We start from the raw sequence: 21,716 nt of genomic DNA on the forward strand, positions 1-21,716 counted from the left end.
TCTCAAGAGGACAACTCACACACAGAATTCACCATTTTCCATGACAGCAGACCAGAAGAACTCAGTCAAGACCACCGTTGTCCTTGGAAACAAAGCTATCTAAGAAGAGACAGCGCTTTCTCTCTTCTCTTCCTCTCTCCGTCTTCGTCTTTCTGTATGCCAAAGCAGCATTGTAGTGTGGTCCAGCACAACATTTTTTCCTGTGTTTTGGTGTTGCTCTTTTTTTTTTTTTTTTTTTTTTGTAGTCAGCAAGACAGCCTAATGAAGGAAGGCCCACATGAAAGAAAAACCAATGGTCTAAAATAATGAGTCTGGCTCAGAAGGACAAGAAGCATTTTTAGACATCATAGTCAGTTTGCTAGCCTTTGTGTAATACTCTTAAGTTGTGATATATGATTTATTAATTTGTTCTTCTACTCATTTGCATTTCATATTACCAGACGGATTTTAAAGAACTGATAGAACACTAATTTATTTCGTAAAGCATTGCAGGAGACTTTGCAGACAAATAAAAACATTATGTTATTAAAGAATACTGCTTCTAAAAGAGAAAACACTGCGACCTCTTTAGCCCTCAGACAGTCAGACACGCACGGCTGAAAAGGCTGTATTGAACCAAGTTTTTCTGTTAGCCTGCACTGAACTGCATGCAGAATCACGCTAGCTGAAGGTCGTTTGTAAGAGGCTTTGAAGGTTTGGAAACGCTCTGCATGTTTAATACTTTACACGCCGCAACTATGAGAGCCCCAAGTCTGTAGCTGTTGGGAAGGCTCAGTGTAAGGCTGCCCTCTGACGGCAAGCATTTCCTACAGCGAGTGCAGGGAGTAGCACAGCGGGACAGGCTGCACTGCACACACAATCCCCAAGGTAGAAGAAACATGTCAGACGTGGTCTCTTAGAACGAACAGGATGTAGACATCAGCAAACATAACCCTGACCCTTCAACTCGCAGAGAGTAACAACAGTTTCCAACTTGACTTCTCTGTCAAAATGACAAAAGCATCATTTCCTCGTCTACATATTGCACTGGAGTTTGGCTGCACTTTGTTACTGGACTCAGCAGAATTTGGCACCGCGACTGGATTCTCTATCCCTCCTTTTCTACACTGAAGCGTTGGAAATTCTGGCCTCAGTGTAGGGCTGTGATAAACATCTCGATATTCTCGTGTCTATCTTCGCTTAAAACTCTCTAAACGCTCTAGGCCACTGCAAGAGAACAGTGAAGAGCAGTGTCATGCGGTCTTACACTCTCTTACGCATCCTTTTTCCTTTCCATTACCACCTTACTCCCAGCATAACACATTAGGAGGTCTAACACAGAATGACTCTGTTAGTCCTACACAAAGTAAGAGAAAACAACACAGCGCTGCTGGACCAGTATAAAAGAGACTACAATTCAGAACAAAATCTGTATCTTCATCTACATGTTACGCAATGAAGTGACCCACAGGCATGCCTGACAAAAACTATATAAATTCAAAAAAAAACAAAAACAAAAACAAAAAAGAAAACCAACCACAAAAACAAAACAACAAAAACAAGAGCTTTTCTCTGAGGTAGGATTTAACCCATTTTTTTTGGGTGAGGGACAAAACAGTCTTCAAAACTAGCTTCAGGACACTATAACCTAATGCCTGAATAAAGTGAGAACTATCATAATCATCTTCTCATACCAGCATTTAATGTACAATACCCATGTTAAAATTCTGTGCCATGCTTGATATGCTTGCAGTTTTGAAGGTTCACACTTAGAAAGAAGCTGAACAGGCAGAACCTTGCCCATTCATGAAAATAAGTCCTTCTAAACACCTTCTTCAATGTCACACAATCTAAAGGGCAATTTATGTACTTTTCCAATTTGCTGCTGCAAAGCAGAGGGGACTGGTGAATATGGGTAGTAGCTTGGTGTCAGAATCCAGGAATATTTCCATCTCTGCTGCATGTGAATGAGTGTGGAAAAAGAAGTACAGTTGATAGCACTTGGAAATGTGATGATCTGGGTATTCATTGTACAGTAGAATGATTCCCTTTGGATTACATTACTGTACCAGTTTGCTGCTGGGTGAGCTTTTGTGCGCACCCGAACACAGTGGATGCTCTAGTTGTAACTGAAATACATGCAAGTTAAAGAGGGTGGCTTACCTTGTGTTGTTCCATCTAGTCCCATGAGACATTTCATTGCCCTGATGATTTGCTCTGCCACAGGCGGACACATAGATGTGGCGTACACAGCACTGTGAGAATGTGTTCGTAAAAAGTCCACAAGGTCCTTACACAAGCAAAACAAAGTATGAATGAGCTTTGAGGTGCCCAAATAGCAGATCTCCCTCTTAACTACTGCAGAGTGAGAGCATGCGAAAAAAAGACGTTTCACCAGTTATTGGTTTACTTTCTTGGCTGCTACTGTTAATACGCAGCCTGAAGAAATATCAGGTGCAAGTACTTTACAATTTAAGTGGGGCAATTACAGCTGAAACAAAGCTCTGGAACAGAATGCTGTTTATGTGCTGAAACTTATTATAAAGGAGCCGAAATCATTTAAAGACCAAAAAACAGCTGCATTTAAAATACTGCTCAGTCCATCTCCGAATGGGAATGAAACAAAACCTACGTGACAACAGCAGAGTTTTTTTTCCCCAAGACCTAACTCAGGAAAAACAACCTTACTAGGATCTATCTTTGGCTATTAGCATACACATTTCTTAGAACTGAAACTTTCCATCAGTGTGGCAGGTTCTGTCACGTTGTAATCAGTATAGGTGCTTTAACATTTCCTTGTATAAGCAAGAGCACAATCTGTGGTCTCAGCAAAAGCATTGCTGTACTGTAGGCATATCTAAAGCACCAGCGACTCTTCTGAATGCAGAGATAGGGAAGGAATTCAGAGCTTGATTAGGACTATCATTGCTATGACAACTCGTATTTCACAGTGCAGGTTGCAGAGTAACTGTCATCACACTAAAAGTTAAATGCATTGTAGTGAGAAAGGGGTGATGCCTGCATGAAAATGGCCTTTGATTATTATTATTATTATTATTATTATTATTATTATTATTATTATTAACAAAATAATAATAATAATATCACCAAATAAACAAAGGTGGTTATACAAATTATTGCAAAAACTAAAAATAAAAAAATATCCTTTAGTCTATGCTGTAACTCCAGTGCTAGGGAAAAAGATTTATTTAACTTCATATGCATTATGCATTGCTGCATTGCAGTTGTAATCCTAAAGGTTTAACCAGATAGCTGAGAAGGCATCTGTGCTCTTACTGACACAGCAAAAAATGCCACAGTGAGATTTTGGTGGCAGAAATGAATGCAGGTGAGCAGCTGCCACCAAGGCCCAGAAGCCTGAGGCAAAGCTTAGTGATAAACACAGGCGTAAGAAGAGCGACCACTTTCATTTAAAAAAACTTCCTAGGGTTAGATAATGAGACCTTTTTTTCACAGGTCTAGGCTTCCTCTCATTTCTAGCTGTTAGCCATATTGTCCTTCATAGAAGTTTAATTCTTAGATACGAATTCAGGAAGCAAACAAAAGAAAGTTGATTCTTTACACTTCATGATAGTCTTTGTTAAGATGAAAAACCCCCTAAAGATGGTGAGAAATATACACCATATATTTTCTTATATCCCTTTTGTTCTACTCAAGTAGAACAAAATTATTATTACTATCCCGACAGCATCCATATGGACTGTCTAAGAAGGCTTCCTACTCATTTAGCAATCTGCTTAAGAAATACATTCATGGAGTATGAAGAGAGTAAACAATCAACAACCACTTCATATCTCTGCTAAGCAAAAAAATGATGACATTTCACAATGGCACCGATTATGCTTTCTTTTCTACTACACTCCTACTTAAAACAAGCTCAGCTCTACTTTTCATTGACATCTGTTGTTGACAAGAAGATTGTTTTGTTGTTTTGTTAATGTACACAGAGCAACTGAGGACACAGATTTTACTATTGCAAAAGGCCCTCAGTAAACCCTCTTTCACCATCCTCCTAAAAAAAAAAAAAGCAACTATGACAATCCACAACTGTTCAGGAATTTTATTATCAGTGGATGAAACTGTGGCTTTAATCTCTCAATATTGCTCCACACGCTGTTTACAAATGTGAAATAAAGTAACAAGCAGTCTGCATGCAAATTAATGTAGTGAAGTATATTTAGCCAACCACAAAGTGTCTAAACATTTCCAAGACAAACAACAATCATCAGGGTGGCACGGAAATACCCTGCCCAAGCAAATTACATAATACGAACATGAGACAAAAATAAGAAAGTCTGACTGTTTGATGTGCATTTGGGATCCAGACAAAAGTGGTACTATCTTTAGAGTTGTGCTTCTGTAAAGCAGTCTATGTGAAAAGATAATAAAATATATCACACAATAAGAAGGTACTTTTCTTTCCCTTGATGTTAAATATGTGTTTTGCTTTACCTTTTTGCCAGCTATGTATCCTCCAGCTGCACCAAAGCTCTTTGTGAACGTTCCCATTAATACGTCAACATCATCAGGACTCATACCGAAGTACTCCACAACTCCTCGTCCTGTTGCTCCCACTGCACCGATGCTGTGAGCTTCGTCCAAGTAGAGGTAGGCTTTGTATTTCTTCTTCAAGGAGACTATCTCTGGCAGGCGCACAATGGACCCTTCCATGCTGTGGATGGAGAGAATTCTGGATAAACAACAAACACAGCACCACCCTTTCTCCTTAAAATACTGCAGGAAAACATAGACATTAATTGCATAGCACAATTTCCTCCATGGAAGATCTTCTGCAAACTCTGTTTAAAAAATTATTTAAAATTTTAAATAATTTTTAAATATTTATTTAAATATTTTTTAAATATTTAAATAATTTTATTATTTAAAAAACTTTATTTACAGAGAAATATTGCAAACTTCTCACAACTGCAGGTGAGTATAAAACAGTCAAGCAGTTTTACAATTCAAGTAATGAAGAACAGTTAAAATGTTCTCGTGTATCTGTAAATTGCTAAAAGAAAAGAGAAGGAAAGGCATAAAGTAAGGGGGGAGATATCCATCCAAAGCAAGATGCTACATTTCACTACAAATAAAATATATTGTAATGAATTATAAGGAAATGATATAATTCACAGTCTGGTCTTTTCTTACTTCATCTATCTTCTGCTACTGTGGTGATATCTGGGGGTAACAGCTTTAGAGAAAAATTACTCCAGTGCAGAGGAATTGGGTCTAACATATATCAGATGGCCCACACGAAATGCACAGACAGTGCCATAACTCAAAGCACCCCAGTCTTTAGAGTGGAGAGAATCAGGGATTAGAAAAGGTAGCTCAAATCTACTCTTGATAATTGCTGCTCCTGACAGTTTTTCTTTTTCTTTTTTTTTTTTTTTTTTTTTTAAAAAAAAAAAAAAGGAAATGCAGCCTGCTGCCTAGCACTCCAAAGGAAAATCAAGTTTCCATTCTTTTTCTATTTATATTCTTACAGCCATGCAGGAAATTGAAATATTCTAAATGTGTACTAATGGTGCGTAGAGAGTTCTAGAAATAAGAAAAGATGATAAATCTTTTGTGCTGTTGGTAATGACATCAGTAAGTTAGAAGGCACAGAGGAGCTGTACAGCAAAATGAAAGCCCTGGGAGACATAAGAAATGCACTCTAATCCTATAAAGATGAAGTATCAATAGTATTGCTGTGAAGACTATTATGTCTTGAAAACCTTTGTGAGATGACTAAGGCTACGCTTGGATACGCTCTGCTGCACTCAGCATTCATTTCATAATGAGTTAAACATGTTCTCTTCACTAGCTCTAGCGAGCAGGTCTTTAAATGCTAAGTACTTCCTATCAAACGCAAAGTGAATGCACCGTGTGCCAGGAAAACCAGTGCTCTGTGGCTACTACCTAAAGCGTATTCAACTGCATGTGCGACAGGAGCTTCAGATAGGCAGAAATGTCAAGTTTGTTCCCAAGTGGCAAGTGAAAAAAGAGCAGTGTCATCAGGATAATTTCTTAGCAGTTTTTTGATCCTGGACCAGTGGCTTTCACTGATTCTTTTCCTTACACTCAAGCTGCACTGTGCAGCAAGAAAGGGGCAGGAGGGGCTCTGGACACTTGGGACATTACTTACTGACAGTTTTTGCCCTCCTTTTCATCCTTTGGTCTCCTGAGTAAGCTTGGAAACAAACTGGTTTTGAAGGAGGTATTTGTTCCCTGCCCATCGGCAAGGCTGCATGAGTTTGAAAGACCAGCACTGGGGAGCAGCCAGGGACAGGGGTTGCCTGTGGTGTTCAGGCTCAGAGAGCCTGGCTGCGTGCACCTGGATGCACATTTTTGGCCATCAGGTGATGCCTATCTTGCCTAGCCCTAGAAGAGGCAGCTATGGGTGTGTGTATCAACACCACTGTTGCTTGCAGCAAAGGGTGGACAGGCTTGTGCTGCAAGCTCCAAGGACTGAGCTTTCCCTCCTGTCACCCTGTGCTGGGGACAGAGCCCTCCAGCAGCCAAGCGGCACTTGACAGCTTGGGGAGAAGGAACTTGAACCACCACAGCTATTTTCCTAATGAGTACAAGGTCAGAGCCCGCAGTCCTCACATAACCCAGAGTCAAACCATTAGTCAGCTAAAAATTATACCAAGCCACCGGCTGTGCTGGGGCATGCAGCATCCCGCGTGCTAGGGAGCGCAGCTTCTGGCCACCTGGTCAGCTCGTAGGCTGGCTGAGTGGTCAGAGAGCAAGCGTGGGGCCAAGGAGCTCCTCTGCAGGAAACAAACAGGCATCCCACCCTTCGCCTTCCAGCAACAGCTGGGGAGACCAGCTCAACAGAGAATAACAGTTTTTCCACATTTACATAGGCATCACAGCACACTGGCTCATGGAGATTCAGGTGGGAGATAAAGCATTTAACTTCAAAAAGAGCAATAATGGTAAATTAAAAATACAGATCTTATGCAAACATTGCATATTTGACATTTTCAGTGATGAGTTAATGCTTTTTAAAGATGCCTGCTGACACAAATGTTGCAATAATTGATAGAGATCCTAACATGGCTTTGAAACATCCTTGGAATAGGCAAAGCCCTGCTGGCTTCAGGTACATTTTCTGTGCTGCCATTTGAATTGGCCTCCATCCTCCTCATGACAGAGATGAAAGCTGTTTCTGTGCCTACCCAACTCTTTGATTCTTGGCCATTTGACCCTGGGAGATTGCTTGTGATACGAACATCCCTCTGTTTAGAATTGCTCCAAGATAAAACTCACTTCGTATATACCCTTGGGTAGCTCAAATGGAAAGTTTACTGAATCCTTCAGTAAATATTGCTGTCAACTGAGTTTAAACCAGAGAACCAGAAGTGAACTGTAATCTCTCTGTCTCAGTCTGGCTGCGTCACTTTTACAAAGCTATTGATCTGTTTCCAGATCTGCTCAGGCACACAGTGCACGTCTAAAGAGCTGTATGCAGATGAACGTAAGCTGGCTCTGCCCAGGCCAGACATAAGCATTATGTGGTATTACATCCTGTCTCACAGTAAAAATTATTAGCTTGGCTGCAGGGATATACAGCTTCTAGGTTGCAGCTGACCCTCATCTCCCTTGCTCAGAGGGTGGCAGAAGAGCTTGCTTAAGTATGCATTCATTTTGAATCTACTTCCAGACATGAGGAGATAACCCAAAATTTGGGGAATCAATTAATTTTGAGGCTTGGTTCAATCCCAACAAACCTGACATCCTTCCTGATGCAGCTTATGAATTCTAGAGGCAGGTGCGTTGAGACACAGGAGGTGTGTATTTTTTGTGCTGGTCACCTCTCCTGGAATACAGACTTGCTACACTGGCAGTTTTTTTTTTTTTTTTTTTTTCTGTCAGAAAAAGTGATTTACCAATATTCAACCTATCATCTTCATAAGTGCATCACTCAACTTCCCTAAACCTGCCCTACAGTGTCGCTATCCTTTCAACATTTGACAACTTGTCTGTTTACTATTAGGCTAGTTTGCATTTGGGAAAATCTCTTTCTTTCCTGACCTATTGCTCCCAAAATATATGCACTGCATTTTAATATTTACTTTAGGGATTTTTTTTCTCATATAAACATTGGATATTCATGCTACAATCTCCATTTTGTAGTTTAGAGCCATAGTTTAAGGAAACCCTCTAACACTGCCCTCACATACAACCCCATACACTGAAATGATAGAAATGTTAACCTTTAATGCTGGTCCCTGGCCAAAGGCATTAAATGTTACCCCATTCTTTTCTGAAGTCCTGTCATCTAATCCCAGGAAATAAAAAATAACCCTGATAAATTTCTTATGGTATTGGCACTGATTCCCCAGGAACTTCTAGTGCACATGAAAAGGCACTGGATAATATCCAATTGATCAGAGAGCTATTTTCTGAGCTGGAAGGAAATATAGAAATATACCCAAATTAAATTAAAAGCAGGGGAAAAAATCTGTTTCGATCAGTTTCTAGTGCCTCATAACTCCTGCCCTCATCCTTAGCCTATCTGACTCCTAGGTAAATATGTGTGCAGGAGAGCAGAAGTCTACCACAAACCGTGTAAGAACATAGTAACTGATTAATCCTGAACTGGAAATAGTAGAAGCCAAGAAAAACATTAGCTGGATATTTAAATAATAGAAATATGATTTCGCAAGTCACTTTAATTTATGCCCTGGACACTGCCAAAACTTGTTCATGCTTTTTGTACTGAAGATTGATGGCTGGACGGTCTCTCTGTTTGGAAGGAAAATGAAATATATTTGCTCCTAGGCTAGGCCAAGTTAAGAACTAGCTTTCACTAGTAGTTACATCTACTTCTGATGATTTTTTTCTTTTTAAGATGCTAGAGACATTAAAAAGCAAACAATCATATACTTATTGCTATTTATTTGACATGTAGCTTGGGTGCTTCCCAAGTCAAGGGGCCAATTCTGCCTTTGGTTGTAACCAAGCAAAATCTGTGGCTTATGGTTTCAAACGCAAGTCTGATTTCCAGAAATGCTCATGTTGGCTAACAGCGACCCTTTTCAAATTTTGCCAGCTGGTAACTCCAGGCGTATGAGCAGAGTAAACACTTTAACATACCCCTAATGCAAACAGAAGGCAAATTTTTTTCTGTACCATCAACTTCACCATACTACAACTACGGTGTCCCATTTAACAGTATTTATTTAAAATAGGAAAGCTTAGCATTTCTTTTGCATCTCTGGAAAAGGCATTTCTGTAAACATTTGCCAAGCCAAACTTGCAAGTCAAGGTATTTTAACTTGGAGAATGGCTCTGACCAAGTTATTTAAATTCTGTATTAGTTGTTCCCAGAGCAAAACCTCTCTAAGTCCTTGGGAGGGAAGAAAAAAAAAAAAAAAGGCAATATTGACTGTTTTAAGAAGAATACATTAACAAAAGTCTGCCTCCTCTTAACACCTTTAGATGAATGTTGATCTAGCAAATTTGCAAGAGAATTAACATTAGCCAATATTGGGGTTGGAAAGTTTTAGTCTTTCAAAAATCATGGGCCAAGAAAGGACAGAACATGTACACAAAAAAAGTAAAAGCACTTCTAATGTGTCTTTCTCCAGCTTTTTTCAGCATGTGAAATGTTATTAAACTACTTAGACTACATGGCTGGTGAATCTGTTCCCAGCTGCGCTCTAAGGACAGATCAGCTGCCTGTGTCTTGGGTTGGCAGCGATGGCAGGGACGCGGCACAGTGGGGTGTGGAGGTATTCTCCCTCAAGTCAAGGCAGATTTGCTTTGCAACCAAACCACAATCTTCAATTTCTGATCTGCTTAGACTAAGAAAACAACTAACCAACCAACCTAGCTACTGTTGGGGCTTGTTCCAGTGACATTAGAGAGCTGAACTTTGTGGGTTTATTTATTTATTTACTTTATGCCTTTCACAAATATTGATGCTTAGGACATGAGTGGTCTTAACGCTGTTCAGCTCTTTAGGGGTGAGTGTGATATAAATGAAGTAGAAACAAAGAAGTATAATATCTGATTCCCTGTGTGTCTGATATTTCTCTGGCAATCAGAAGGAAGTGACATAGTAGGGCTGAGACTCTAAAGGAAATAAAACGTAAGTAATTTTATTGTCAAATCCCATTGAAAAGCAGTAACTTATGAACTGTTATGTACCACTACCAATTCCTCTCTAAAATAAAAATTCCTTTTTGGTGTGGTTGTCTGAGGTTTAACATGTTTTTATTTCACATCCTAACAGATGGATGTGCAAACTTTTGAGAAGGAAATCTTCTTTGAAAATCAACTGCAAAAAGAAAAGCAAAACAATGCTCTATACCAAACATACATCTGGAAAGACAGCTGCAAGTATTGCAACTATCTGACAGTGGGTTTGGCCCACTGCTTAAATGGATCTATGCCTCTGTGGTTACCAATCTACTGTCTTTCTCCCTAGTGGTCAATATCCAGAGCAAAGGATTTAAAAGTGAACAAAGCTCAGCAGCTGGAGCATTTTCTGCAGGCCATGTAACTGATGGCAATATTTGTCAGTAAAATGTTGGTGGTCCACTTAATTTCTGTATGATCAAAGTCCTTAAATCTGAGCTTTCTTTTAGTAGTACCAAGCTATGTTTATTTGCAGTTTTGCTCTGTTTATTCTGGTTGAAAGGGGACGTTCAGCCTGCTTTGGATCAGCTGACCTGTTTCAGCTCTGAGTGACAGGTGTTTAGATAAGGACTGATTTGTTCTCTTTGCAGATGGAAAATGTTAGGTAAAAAGAAAGCGCTGATGACTATGAAGTTGTGATGAAACGAGATTGTAAAAGAGATCTTCTGAAAAAGACTAAGCTGCTAAACTGCACTACCACTTCTCAATAAAATGGTGTGACTGTCTCTCTGCAGCGACTATATTTCAGCAACACATGAAATAATCTCTGCACATAAAGTTTAAGGTTCCTTTCATAAACCATGTCACATCCTGTGAATGATTGGTCTTGCCTCCCTTCTCTCTAGTGCTAGAGGTGCTACTCCTAAACTTCACTCTAAAACTCCTAAACCTTCTACTCACCCTCTCTCATCATCCTTGCTGTAGCCTTGCCTAGATCCCTGCTTCTTCAGCCCTTCCCTCTTCAAAATCTCCAGCTCTCCCTGTGTTCCTGCTGTCCAGCTCCTTGCCCAGCCTCTGAAGACTCCAGTGGCTCCCTCTCCGTGCTGTCTACCAGCCCCATGCCACCTCCCCAGCATCTGAATTCTGACTTGAGCAGTTGCCAGGATGAAGCCCAAGGTGGTGAGCCTGGCTGGTGCCTCTGCTCCGCTGCCCAACTCCAGCGATGGTTTGTCCCTCTGGCTGGGTGCAAGATGCACCACTAGTGAACTGGAGCAAACTGACTAGGAAGTTGTTTAATTACATCATATCGCTGATAATGATGTTACCTGATAGATTCTCAAAGACACCTTTCATTCAAATTCCTCCAGGGACCGAGGTCTAAATGAATACCACTATATAATTCCTTGAAAGTCACTCTTGTTACTGTTTTTCCTGTTAAAATTTGAGTCCCTTAGATCCAGCACTGATAAATGGAAAGGTGCTGGTATCACTTGGCCAGTGTTTGAGGTTTTAATTTCCAACAGCTGGGTAAGAACTGGGCATGCAGAAAGAACTTAACTAGGAATGACACCGTTGTCTTTTGATCTGCTAGTGCGCAACACATAACTCTGGAAAACTCAACTTTGCAAAACTCCTCACCCACTTCAGCTCCATGAATTTTACCACATCGGTGACAACATACACCAGCTGATGATCTATCTTGCTCTCACAGTACATAATAGCCTGCTCCACAGCGATTTTACTAAATCAACATTCAGAACACCACAGAGGACCTAACTGAAGTGAGTAATGCCACAGGGTACTAACTGAATGAAAATTAACAGCTTTATAAGATCACTGAGCATGTTATTGTAAACTCCATTCATTTCAGATTTCTTTCAGATACCTAAGTCAATGATCAATACATCATTCTGTCCTCAGAAATGATAAAGAGTACTGATGTTTCTAAAACACACATACCTGTAAATGCCCTCCACGAGGATGATAATTTTTCTCCATGCTCTGCGGCTTCGAGGCTGGCCATATATTATTGCATCTCTCAGTAACTTCTCGAGACTTTGCATATCTTTATTTAAAAATAAGTAAAAGGAGAATATTAACAAAGATTTTTCAAATTAAATTTTTGTTTTTTCTACCAGTTACTACTTTTTCCTACAGAAAAAAAAAAATCACATAAAAAAAAAAGTTATTCTGAAGATAAAATTCCTTTGCTGGCAGGCAAGAACCAATAATTGATTTTATTTGCCTGAATGCAATCTTGTGATAAGTAGAGTTACAAAACGCTTTCTGTTATGCACCCCTTCTGGGAAATTTCTGAAAATTCTTGGCACGCATTTTTATTTAAAGACAAAATTTAACCACTTTGCTTACGTACTGAGACTAATTGCAGCAATTCTCTGTACGGGTTGCTGATACTCATCATATCACAAAGCTTTTGAATAGGGAGTATTCGGTTGCTTTCCCGCATCACCAAGGGCTCGTGAATCACATGCACTGCTTCAGCAAAAGCTTGAATCAGGCTGCATGCAGTACATCAGGATAGCAGCAAGAAAAATCCTGTCCTTCTCAGGAAGAAAAGCCAGTGAAAAAAACGTTGATGAGAAAGGGAGAGAAAAGTGTGTACAAGTACACAGCATGGATACGCTAATTAGGTGCCAGAATGCTTGGAACTGGCAAGACCTTGATATAAGGAGGCCTGGAGCAATGTTAGAAATTTAGCTGCTTTCTCAAGGTCTGATTGCAGATAAGCTAATAAAATGCTAACAGGAAAGCCACTGAAGTTTTCAAAAACACAGAAAAAAAACAACCACAGGCACAAGAGTCAGATCAAAATGTGACTCTCAGTGCAGAGCTGAAATCAGTGTTCTGGTGTCTGCACATGGACGAACTCTCTCCAGAATGAATTACAATGCTACTTTTCAGGAGTCTGAACTGACATTTCAAAACATTTTCAAAGAACACCTTACAGAGACTCACACTACACCAAGGAATGCTGGAGATCAGCTCAAAGTTTTGGTTGGGAAAATGAATGGCATTTTTTCCTGATATGAACCCAGTTTTTCAGCAACACATCTTAACATAGTTACTGTTACCTAAAATTATACAAAGCTAATCTTTAAAATAGAGTTCTCCCCGCTGAAGCAAAGACACCTTAGTTATATTAATGTTGACCTAGAGCTTGGTTTCCACCTGACTGGAACCAGGCAGTTTGCACAGTACCTGTCCATCACCATGAATAACCTGAGAGCTGAGAGATGGCTAGATATGTCCTGAACCCTTATGCTTTGGTACCTTGATGTTTGCTGAGGTCCTGGTCTCCGTGAAAGGTGCATTTCTCAGAAACATCTGTGCCACTCTGCACTTTACAGTGTGATCTCTTGACCTAGCAAGCCCTTGCTTTAACTTGCAAAGCACGATACATACATGATAAGCCCTTATTTCCACTGTGCAATCACCTGCACAACTGGATGGGTTCCCAGATGGAAACGCTTTTATGAATAATGCAATGCAGACAGCACAGTTTCCACTAGATGGCAATAAAGGAAATAAAAATTCTTTGGTGTTTTAAAAAGGGAATTTATAACCACACTGAGCACATTTTGTGAAAGAGAGCTGCTCACCTTCTCTTCTGGGTAGATAATATTCAGAAATCCTTTTTGGTTCTGAGAATTAAAGGACTCCACAGAATGACAGAAAGTTCATGGGTTACAAAAATGAAATAAGATATTCAGTCTTGAACTCAAATTTAGGCACAAATTTTAGCATCAAATTTCTCTACTGAATGTAATTGTCTTTGTCATCTAAATTCCTTTGAGACTTTTGAAACTCCCCTCTGAATCATGCAGGGTGCTTCAATTCAGTATTCTGTCTACTTGTCAGTCCAGATTTGGGGAAAGTCAGCTTACCCAACCTCTAAGCTGAAATCACAGCTTGGAAATTCAGTTTTCACATAAGCCCACAGAAAGAAAGAGGAGAGGCTAGAGAGTTATGAAACGCATATCACTTTTTTTTTTTTTTTTTTTTTTTTTTTTAAAGAGCTATTTGAAAAAGTCCATGGATGTAAATAGCTCCTCTGTCCCAATGAGTGTACAATGCAGGACTGCAGATATAAAAGAACCTCTCCAAGGCAGGAGCTTGCCTGACTTTATCCATGACAGTCCTGCTGAAGTTAAGGACATGTCTGCTTTCAGGATCAGGGCTGTCTCACTCTGCTTTTGATGTCTCATTCTGAAAAACATGTAGGGGGGCCTTTCTTAAGCCTTTAACAGTCAACACATTAATTTTCTTAGGTGCAAATGAATTTTACTGAACCTTATACTCTGTGCTTGTAACATTTCATTTGGAAAAGGGAAATTGAAAGGAGAAAAAATATCTATTGCCTTGAATCTGCCCTCCAGAAGGCAGCTTCTGTTATTCAGACAAAGTCAAGTTGCTTTCTGTGCACTTGGACTTTCCAGACAGTGGGGTATACTGTTGGGTATACTCAGTTTCAGGAAATAGTGCAAACCCAGATGACTTTCTTCTACCAAATTATTTGGCCATTAAATATGGTTTGACTGGGGGAGGGAGATGTTGCACGAGTCCATCTCGAATAACCAGTTATGGGAAAAATAACTGTCCTTCCTCATTTGACCATCACTAGCCCAGGCTTTTCAGTGGTAAAGGCTAATGACCGTTCACCAGGCCTAGGAGGTGGTGGTAGGAATTTCACTTAGTTAATTACTCAAAGCACAACCAAACGTATCCTTTGCCTCAGTTTCCACCTTATCCCTTTGAAATAGTGTTTGGATTTAGAGGATAAGGTTTCCTAAGCAGGGACTGTGGATCACTGCGGTTTTTAGAATTGAATAGAGACTTGCACAACCCTTGTTTAGGATCTTTCAGAGTTACTTCAGCAGAAATAACACCACAAACTGCCAGTGGGTCAAGGCGAGCCTGGACCTGGGCGGGCTGTGTGTCATGCTGCCTCCAGTGCAGGTGGGACTCCAGGCTCCTGCACGGGCCCCTGCCTTCTCCCAGGCACAATGTGCCTCCTCCTCACAGGTAGACACGGCGTCTCCACCCCTCAGCTCCACATTACAATGCTGGGGACATCATCACCATTCCTCCGCGTGGGCTGAACACCTCCTGTGTGATGTCAGCCGAATCCTTTTTAATTAGGATAAAAAGGCTCCCACTACCCTTATCGCATTCTCCTTTCCTTCCTATTGCACTTGCCCCTCTTGTTGTCAGTTTCTCACATTTTGCACTCTTGTGCAAGTTCTTTATGCAGACTCTGTGGCTACCTGCCCCTTCCCAGTCTCCCACACAACCAGCTCCCCACTGCTGCAGCTCCTGCCTCTCCTCTCTTGCCCTCTCCCCACTGGTACCTTTCCTGGTCACTGTCCTCTCATCGGTGACTCGAGTGCCTAGCTGTGATGCTGTCCCTCCTTCCAAATCCCTAGAGCAAAGGGAAACCACTGCAAGGCTTTCACTGAGCTAAACATCACCTACCTCTGGGACTGTAAAAGTGAAATTTTCATTCTAGTGAAAACTAGACTTTGAAAAGTCTCTGAATGCTGGCAAAGCTCTGAACAGAAAGAGTGCCCTTGGAGTCATTTGCCTGAAATCACAGCTGGGATTATTTTTGTTTGGAATGGTTGGGGGTGGTATAGGGAAGTGGTAGTTACTGCAGCCACAGTAATAGTCTTAGATCCCCCTCCTTAACTCCAAGAAATACACAGCTGGGTGTAAGCGAATAGCACTCGCTCAGGAAAAAGTCCTGCTCACATGTGGCAGGTCAGACATGGCTTTCTCAAGTCAGAGAGGGCAAATGCAGACACAGCACACTAGGAGCAGGATATACCAGTCTTGTCTCTGTGGCAGCGTCTGTATGTGTCACAGGGAAATACATGTCAAACTGGATTAGACCGTGGTCAATCTATCTAGCGCAATAATCTTGTCTCTGATAGTGGCCAGAGGCTTCAAACAGGACAAAACCTTAGTGGGTAATGTGCCTTTCATCCTGCTCTGTAATAGCAGGAACAGAGCCCTCCCTTCTGAAATTCAAGGACCAATTACACCTCCAAAGGAAAAAAAACAAAAAACACAAAAAGACCTGTCTCATATGAAGCCACTGTAAGCTTTTTTTTTTTTTGTTAACTAATACAGATTTTTGACTAATTTTTACTTATTAATTTATCCCTGTTGTTTTCTCTCCACTTTATTTGTTTACTTGCTTAAAGGCATGTAACTGTATCCCCCCACCCCCTTTTTTATTTTTTAGCTAGAGAATATATTTGCACTGGAACATGAGGGCCTTCTGCTACCCTTTCAGTGTTAATTACAACTCCAGACAGCTGTGCTTTCTCTAAGGCATCCTTGTGGCACACACAAAGTTTAGTTTGACTGAGTGGACCAAGAAATGACATATATGGAATAACAAATTCACCTGTTGTCCAAGCAGGAACCATTTTGTATGGAAACCTGAACAGCTCATGCCTGCATGACACACAGCTGTCCTCAAACACCTGAGCTGTGAGAACCCCCAAAAACCCTCACTATTTTCACAACACTCCTGCAAGGTCCATGAGGAGGAGGTAGGAATGTACCACCGCAATCCTCACTTTTCAGATGTGGATTCAAGCGCCAGATTTGAGGTCAGATTTTCATCTACCCAGGGTGCTTGGTTGTGCCTTGCAATTGCCTGCATTCCTCACAGTATCACTTACTCTGATTGCACGTTGAAGTGCCTTTGCAATGAAGAGAACTGGAATTTTCTTTTCCCCCGTGGCCTGATTTCTGTGAGTAGTCACGACATTCTCACAGGTTGCTCAAGCAATTGCAAATCTAACCCTGAAAATGTGACTGCAATTTAGCTGCTTGATGCTATAAGGCAAAAATGCAGTAGAACTAGAAAGAACAAACAAATCCTAAGTCTCGTACAGCATGTCCTTATACAAGCTCATACGAACAGAATTCACCTGGATGTAGTTAGTCAGGAACACCCTCATTTGTCCACTGAATGAACAAAGATATGCTCTCACCTGATGCTAGTACAAGGCACAGAATTGCTGCAACAGAAAACCCTTGATAAAAATCACGAGCTGATTAATGGTTAGCTACTTGGTTTTGCTTTTCAAGTTTTATTGGAAAGGTTAAGAGATTTCAGCAAATATTTATCCAAGAAAAAGGTCGGGGGTTCTGAAAAAGTGCTTTAAAATATGTGACATAAAATAAAAGACTGTCTTTGAAAAACAAAAAGAACAGGCAGTATGTCAATCTTTCCCAGGGCCAGAAAACAAAAGCACCCATGAGCATAGCCCCCACATAACTGAAGGGACATCCACGTGGGTCACTTGGGAAGGATGGGAGAGGCTCTCCAGAGCACAAGTCTGGTAGGGATAACATCCTTCTGGCACACACCTAACCAAGGCCAGGCCACTACTGCCACAGAGGTGGGGAGATGTCTTTGCCTCCTGTCCTCCTCACACTGCACACTGGCCATTGGGCTATGCTGCCGGCACAGTTTCACTTCAAGGATAGAAATGCAGCTCTTTTCCAGCTTCCTAAACAAATCACTGCCCAGGAAACGAGGCCTGATACAAACCTTCTTAGTCTACCTGTCTGGAAATGCACCTATAACTCCTATCAATTAACCCAATCAATTCCATCTTAAACCTAGTCAGATTTAAAGCTCCAGCTACTGGGTTAAAAAAATGTTCTAAAAGTATTATTTCTACAGAAGAATGTTGGGAATTAATAGAAAGGATAAGAAAATGGATAAAAGAGTGTTTATTTTTAAGCAACAAACATCCTAGTGATGTGGTAGGTGATCCCAAGATTGCCTCTCTACCTCAACTCATTCCACTGGCAGCACAACCTGTGATATTCAGTGAGACTGGCAAAAGGCTGGCTGATGTAGAGCAGAAATTTTAGAAGGGCCTTCTTACTGCCCAGATGCCATGGAGACAGTGGAGGGGAGGTTTCAGTCTTTGCTATGACTGCCTTCAGGAAACAGGAAAGCTGGGAGTCACCAAATGGCCTCACATGGCTGCGGGACTCTTCCTGAGCATTGTGCTACCGTGCTGTCCCCACCTACAGGGAAAGATCCTGGGGCAAATCAGGCCCAACTGCATGGACATGTAACCCCAGGATCTCAGGTGTGATCCAATTTAATAAATAATAGTCATTAAAAGAGAACTGCTATTCCCACTCCTCAGAGCAGGGGTTCCAGGAGGCAGAGCTTTGCTTCTAACATCCACAAAACCTCACAGATCCCTGGAGCAGAAATACCTTAAGGGCCAAATACCTTGTGGCACACTGCTGTGACCCCAGCAGGGTGAAGACTAGAAATACTGCTAGTGAGAGCCCATAGGAAGGGGACGTTCAGTACGTCTCAGTTATAGGACTGGGGTATTCTCCTGAATTTCTCTCTCCTGGATGACCTGTAGGCATGTGCCTGTGCATTTCTCTCAACCCAAGCCTGTAAATTCCTGTCTGTTTACAAGGAAGGGATTGTTCACCTGCAGTCAGGATGCAAGGCACATTCCTATGTCCAAATAAAAAGAGATTTACAGATTCACATCTCGTCTTTGCTCTATTATTCACCTTAAGGTTTGAAAGCTTTCTCACCTACATAATAGCCTTTGAAAGATGAATACGTGGCAGTAATAGATTTAAAATAGCAGTTTTTACTCTATTTTCTGTGAAATACTTTTTATAATAGAATATGATTTCCTATAATTTATTTGAACATAATTTTACTATTATAAGGGGAAAAAAGGAGGGGAGAGATTTAGTGTTAAGCTTGTTAGAAAGGGAGGCTACCAGCACACACCTGTTCATGTTTTTGCACACTATTCAGAAGCAGCTGGTTCAGTTTTACAAACTCGTTATATAATTATTCCTCCTCATTTTGCTAACCATTTATAATAACTGCAACAAGCATTCACACCTCACCTTTCTCCCAGTGTCTCTTCTATACATACGCAACTAAGGAAGTCAGAGCCAAAGTAAATATGTTCGAGGCAGCCTTATCAAAGGTATTACACAGCATTTCAAAAGAGGCTGATATAAGCAATAAGGAGCGTGGAAAGATCCTGCTTACTCAAGCTGCATTCTAACAGCAAAAAGGTAACTTCAAAATCTGCTGCCTGATTTAAACTTTTTGTTTGGTTGGTTGCTTACTCTTTTGCACAGAAAGTGTGTCTCAGGCACCAGCGGTGGTACTGCCTGGCATTCTCTCTGTTGTCTGCAGCGCAGGGCAATATTGGGTCAAGTGGCATGCGTGTGGGGCTTGGCACAGCTCCAGAGGAGATGAGCCAACTCATGCCAGCGGACAACTTGGCTCCGTACTTACAAGCCAGAAAGAAAAGCACATTAAGCCCTAATCCTCTTTGGGATTGGATTCAGATTTACTCTTTTCTTCTGCGCCTTGCTGGAAAATTGTTCCAACCGCTCAACAAAGGGCCCTAGCCAAGCCTTTGACACAGTAACATCCTGCAGTTAATGCCAGAAGCCAAGCTCTTTAAAGGATCATTGATTTCCTTATATGAAAAGGCACACATCAAACCCCTCTCCATCGAAAGGAGGAGGTGGAGGGTATTGACCTTTTCTATGAGAATGCAGAGGAGGATTTTAAAAAGACAAAATGCACGACTACCTGATGCTGAAATTAATGCTTATCAAAGTTCTTTATGTGATAACTCAAGGTACAAAGTTTTCTATTCATCCACAGGGCCAATTCAGCATAAGGAACCTCATTTTCTCATCAGGCAGTATGACACGGATAATGGCTTAATTCCTGTTTGTGAGCATGACAATGACAGTACTAACATAGCTGGACATTTTGGGTGTGTGTTCGCACACCAGTGTATATCCTGTATATCCATGAGTGAGAATAATCATCTGGGAGCACAAGCAACACAACTCTGATATAACAAAACAAACAAGTAGCTATTTAACTGAAAAGAAAAGAACCCTCCCAACATAAGACGGTAGTTTAGGCTATGTATCCCCTTACAGTCATTTGCTCTACTGACTTTCATTATACTACTCTGACACATCCATAGAGAACGATACTGTCTGTTTCATTTTGTGTCAAACTACACACCCTACACAAAGGTAGTCCTGCAAGATTATCATTTCCACTGCTCTACTCCCCCAACACACGTCCTATTTTCCCCGAGGCAAAAGGCTCATAAATGTATTTCCGCATATAATTTTAAAAGCTACAAAACAACGTTTTTTCTTTGCTGATGATAACAGGTGACAATTGTACCTAAAATGGATAGTATGACTTGACTTGTTCTTCCAGATGTGGTCAAGGATATCTGAAGGATGTTCTGCTTCTCTTCCACAAAGTGCCAGGGGGATCCCACACACCAAGGTCCATCTGGCCCAGTGGCCACCATCTCTGATGGTGGCAACCAGAGATCTATTTAGCCTGGGCACTTTGTATGGTCATTTTCTCTCATTTTCCTCCATTAATCTCAACTGACATTTTAGGGATGTTGAAAGACATCCCTGGTGATTTTTTTATTTTTTAATATCCATGTATGGATCTCTGTTTGTGATTTTTTCTAATCCCTTTTGAAACTCCTGTCCATTTCCACAATCTTCTGTAGCAGGAACTTTTGCAAGTTTACTAGCTACTATTTAAAGAAGCACATTTTAAATCCATTTAAAATTACCTTGAATCACTTTCATTAGGTGCTCCCAAGTTTTCTTGGTTTTGGACAAGGATGATTTCTTGATGCGTAACTCATGGGTATGATTAAATAAATAAATAAATGAGAGTAAGAAACTTTCTAACTGTGGAAACATGGAGAGGTTCACAGTGGGCTGACAGAAAAATCCTGAATGTGTGAAGCTTCTTCACACAAAATGCTCTCTAAGCGCCACTTCAGATAAGACTCGGGCTACAAAATTGTGATGAAAAAAGGTGTCACTCAAATTTCAAACAGTATTTGCAAAACTCTTCACAGTTTCATTTTGAAAAATAAGGTGTTAACTCAGAAATATCATACAAGGCTGACTGTGGCAGATCAGATCTCTAATCTAGAAAACAATGGCCTTTTCTGAAGCAATATTGACTGGGCATCCACTGATGTTTGCTGAGACCCTCAAACGGACTGTCTAAATTTTCCAGTGCTGGTTTGATGCTTTTTGGACCAGTAACTGTTATTTCTAGGGTCACTCATTATTCACAAAAGAACATCAGCTTTCATCTGGCATTAGCTCAAGTAAAGGCTGGTTGGTAACAGCTTCTTGGGAGAGGAGTGAAATATTGAGGGATGGATAAAGACTGAATTCCTTAAAGTGAGAATGACAGCCCAAAGTGATGTCTTCACTGCTTGCCTAGCAGCTGAGAGAAATACACTCCTTAAACTGGAACATTCTTTGAAATGCTGTGGGAAGCAGCATAAGCCAGCTGTGCTGCATGCGGCACTAGATGGGTGGAGAAGCTGAGAATATTTGGATTTGGTTAGTGATAGATCATCCCACAAAGAGCAAAGCAAACATAAGTTTGAATGGGATAAGGTACCGAACAAACTAAGGAAGAGTTGAGAGAAGACCGGTAGAGCAACTATGCCTAGCATATCTAAATTTGTGGAAATGGAACAAGTTGGGGCTTGCTGTGGGCTAATATACGA

General features: G+C 40.8%; 1 protein-coding gene across 1 annotated transcript in view; it reads right to left on the reverse strand.

Annotated features, from left to right (window-relative positions):
- SPTLC3 (serine palmitoyltransferase long chain base subunit 3) overlaps nt 1-21,716 on the reverse strand; it is an 85,449-nt gene that overhangs the window by 16,217 nt on the left and 47,516 nt on the right. The window contains exons 7-9 of the mRNA XM_032185306.1: nt 12,040-12,145; nt 4,453-4,672; nt 2,143-2,269 (exon numbers count right to left, since the gene is read on the reverse strand). Coding sequence (XP_032041197.1) covers nt 2,143-2,269; nt 4,453-4,672; nt 12,040-12,145 — 453 coding nt within the window. The remainder of the gene's footprint in view (nt 1-2,142; nt 2,270-4,452; nt 4,673-12,039; nt 12,146-21,716) is intronic.

The sequence above is a fragment of the Aythya fuligula genome, chromosome 3, assembly GCF_009819795.1.
Source record: "Aythya fuligula isolate bAytFul2 chromosome 3, bAytFul2.pri, whole genome shotgun sequence".
Lineage (NCBI taxonomy): Eukaryota > Metazoa > Chordata > Aves > Anseriformes > Anatidae > Aythya > Aythya fuligula.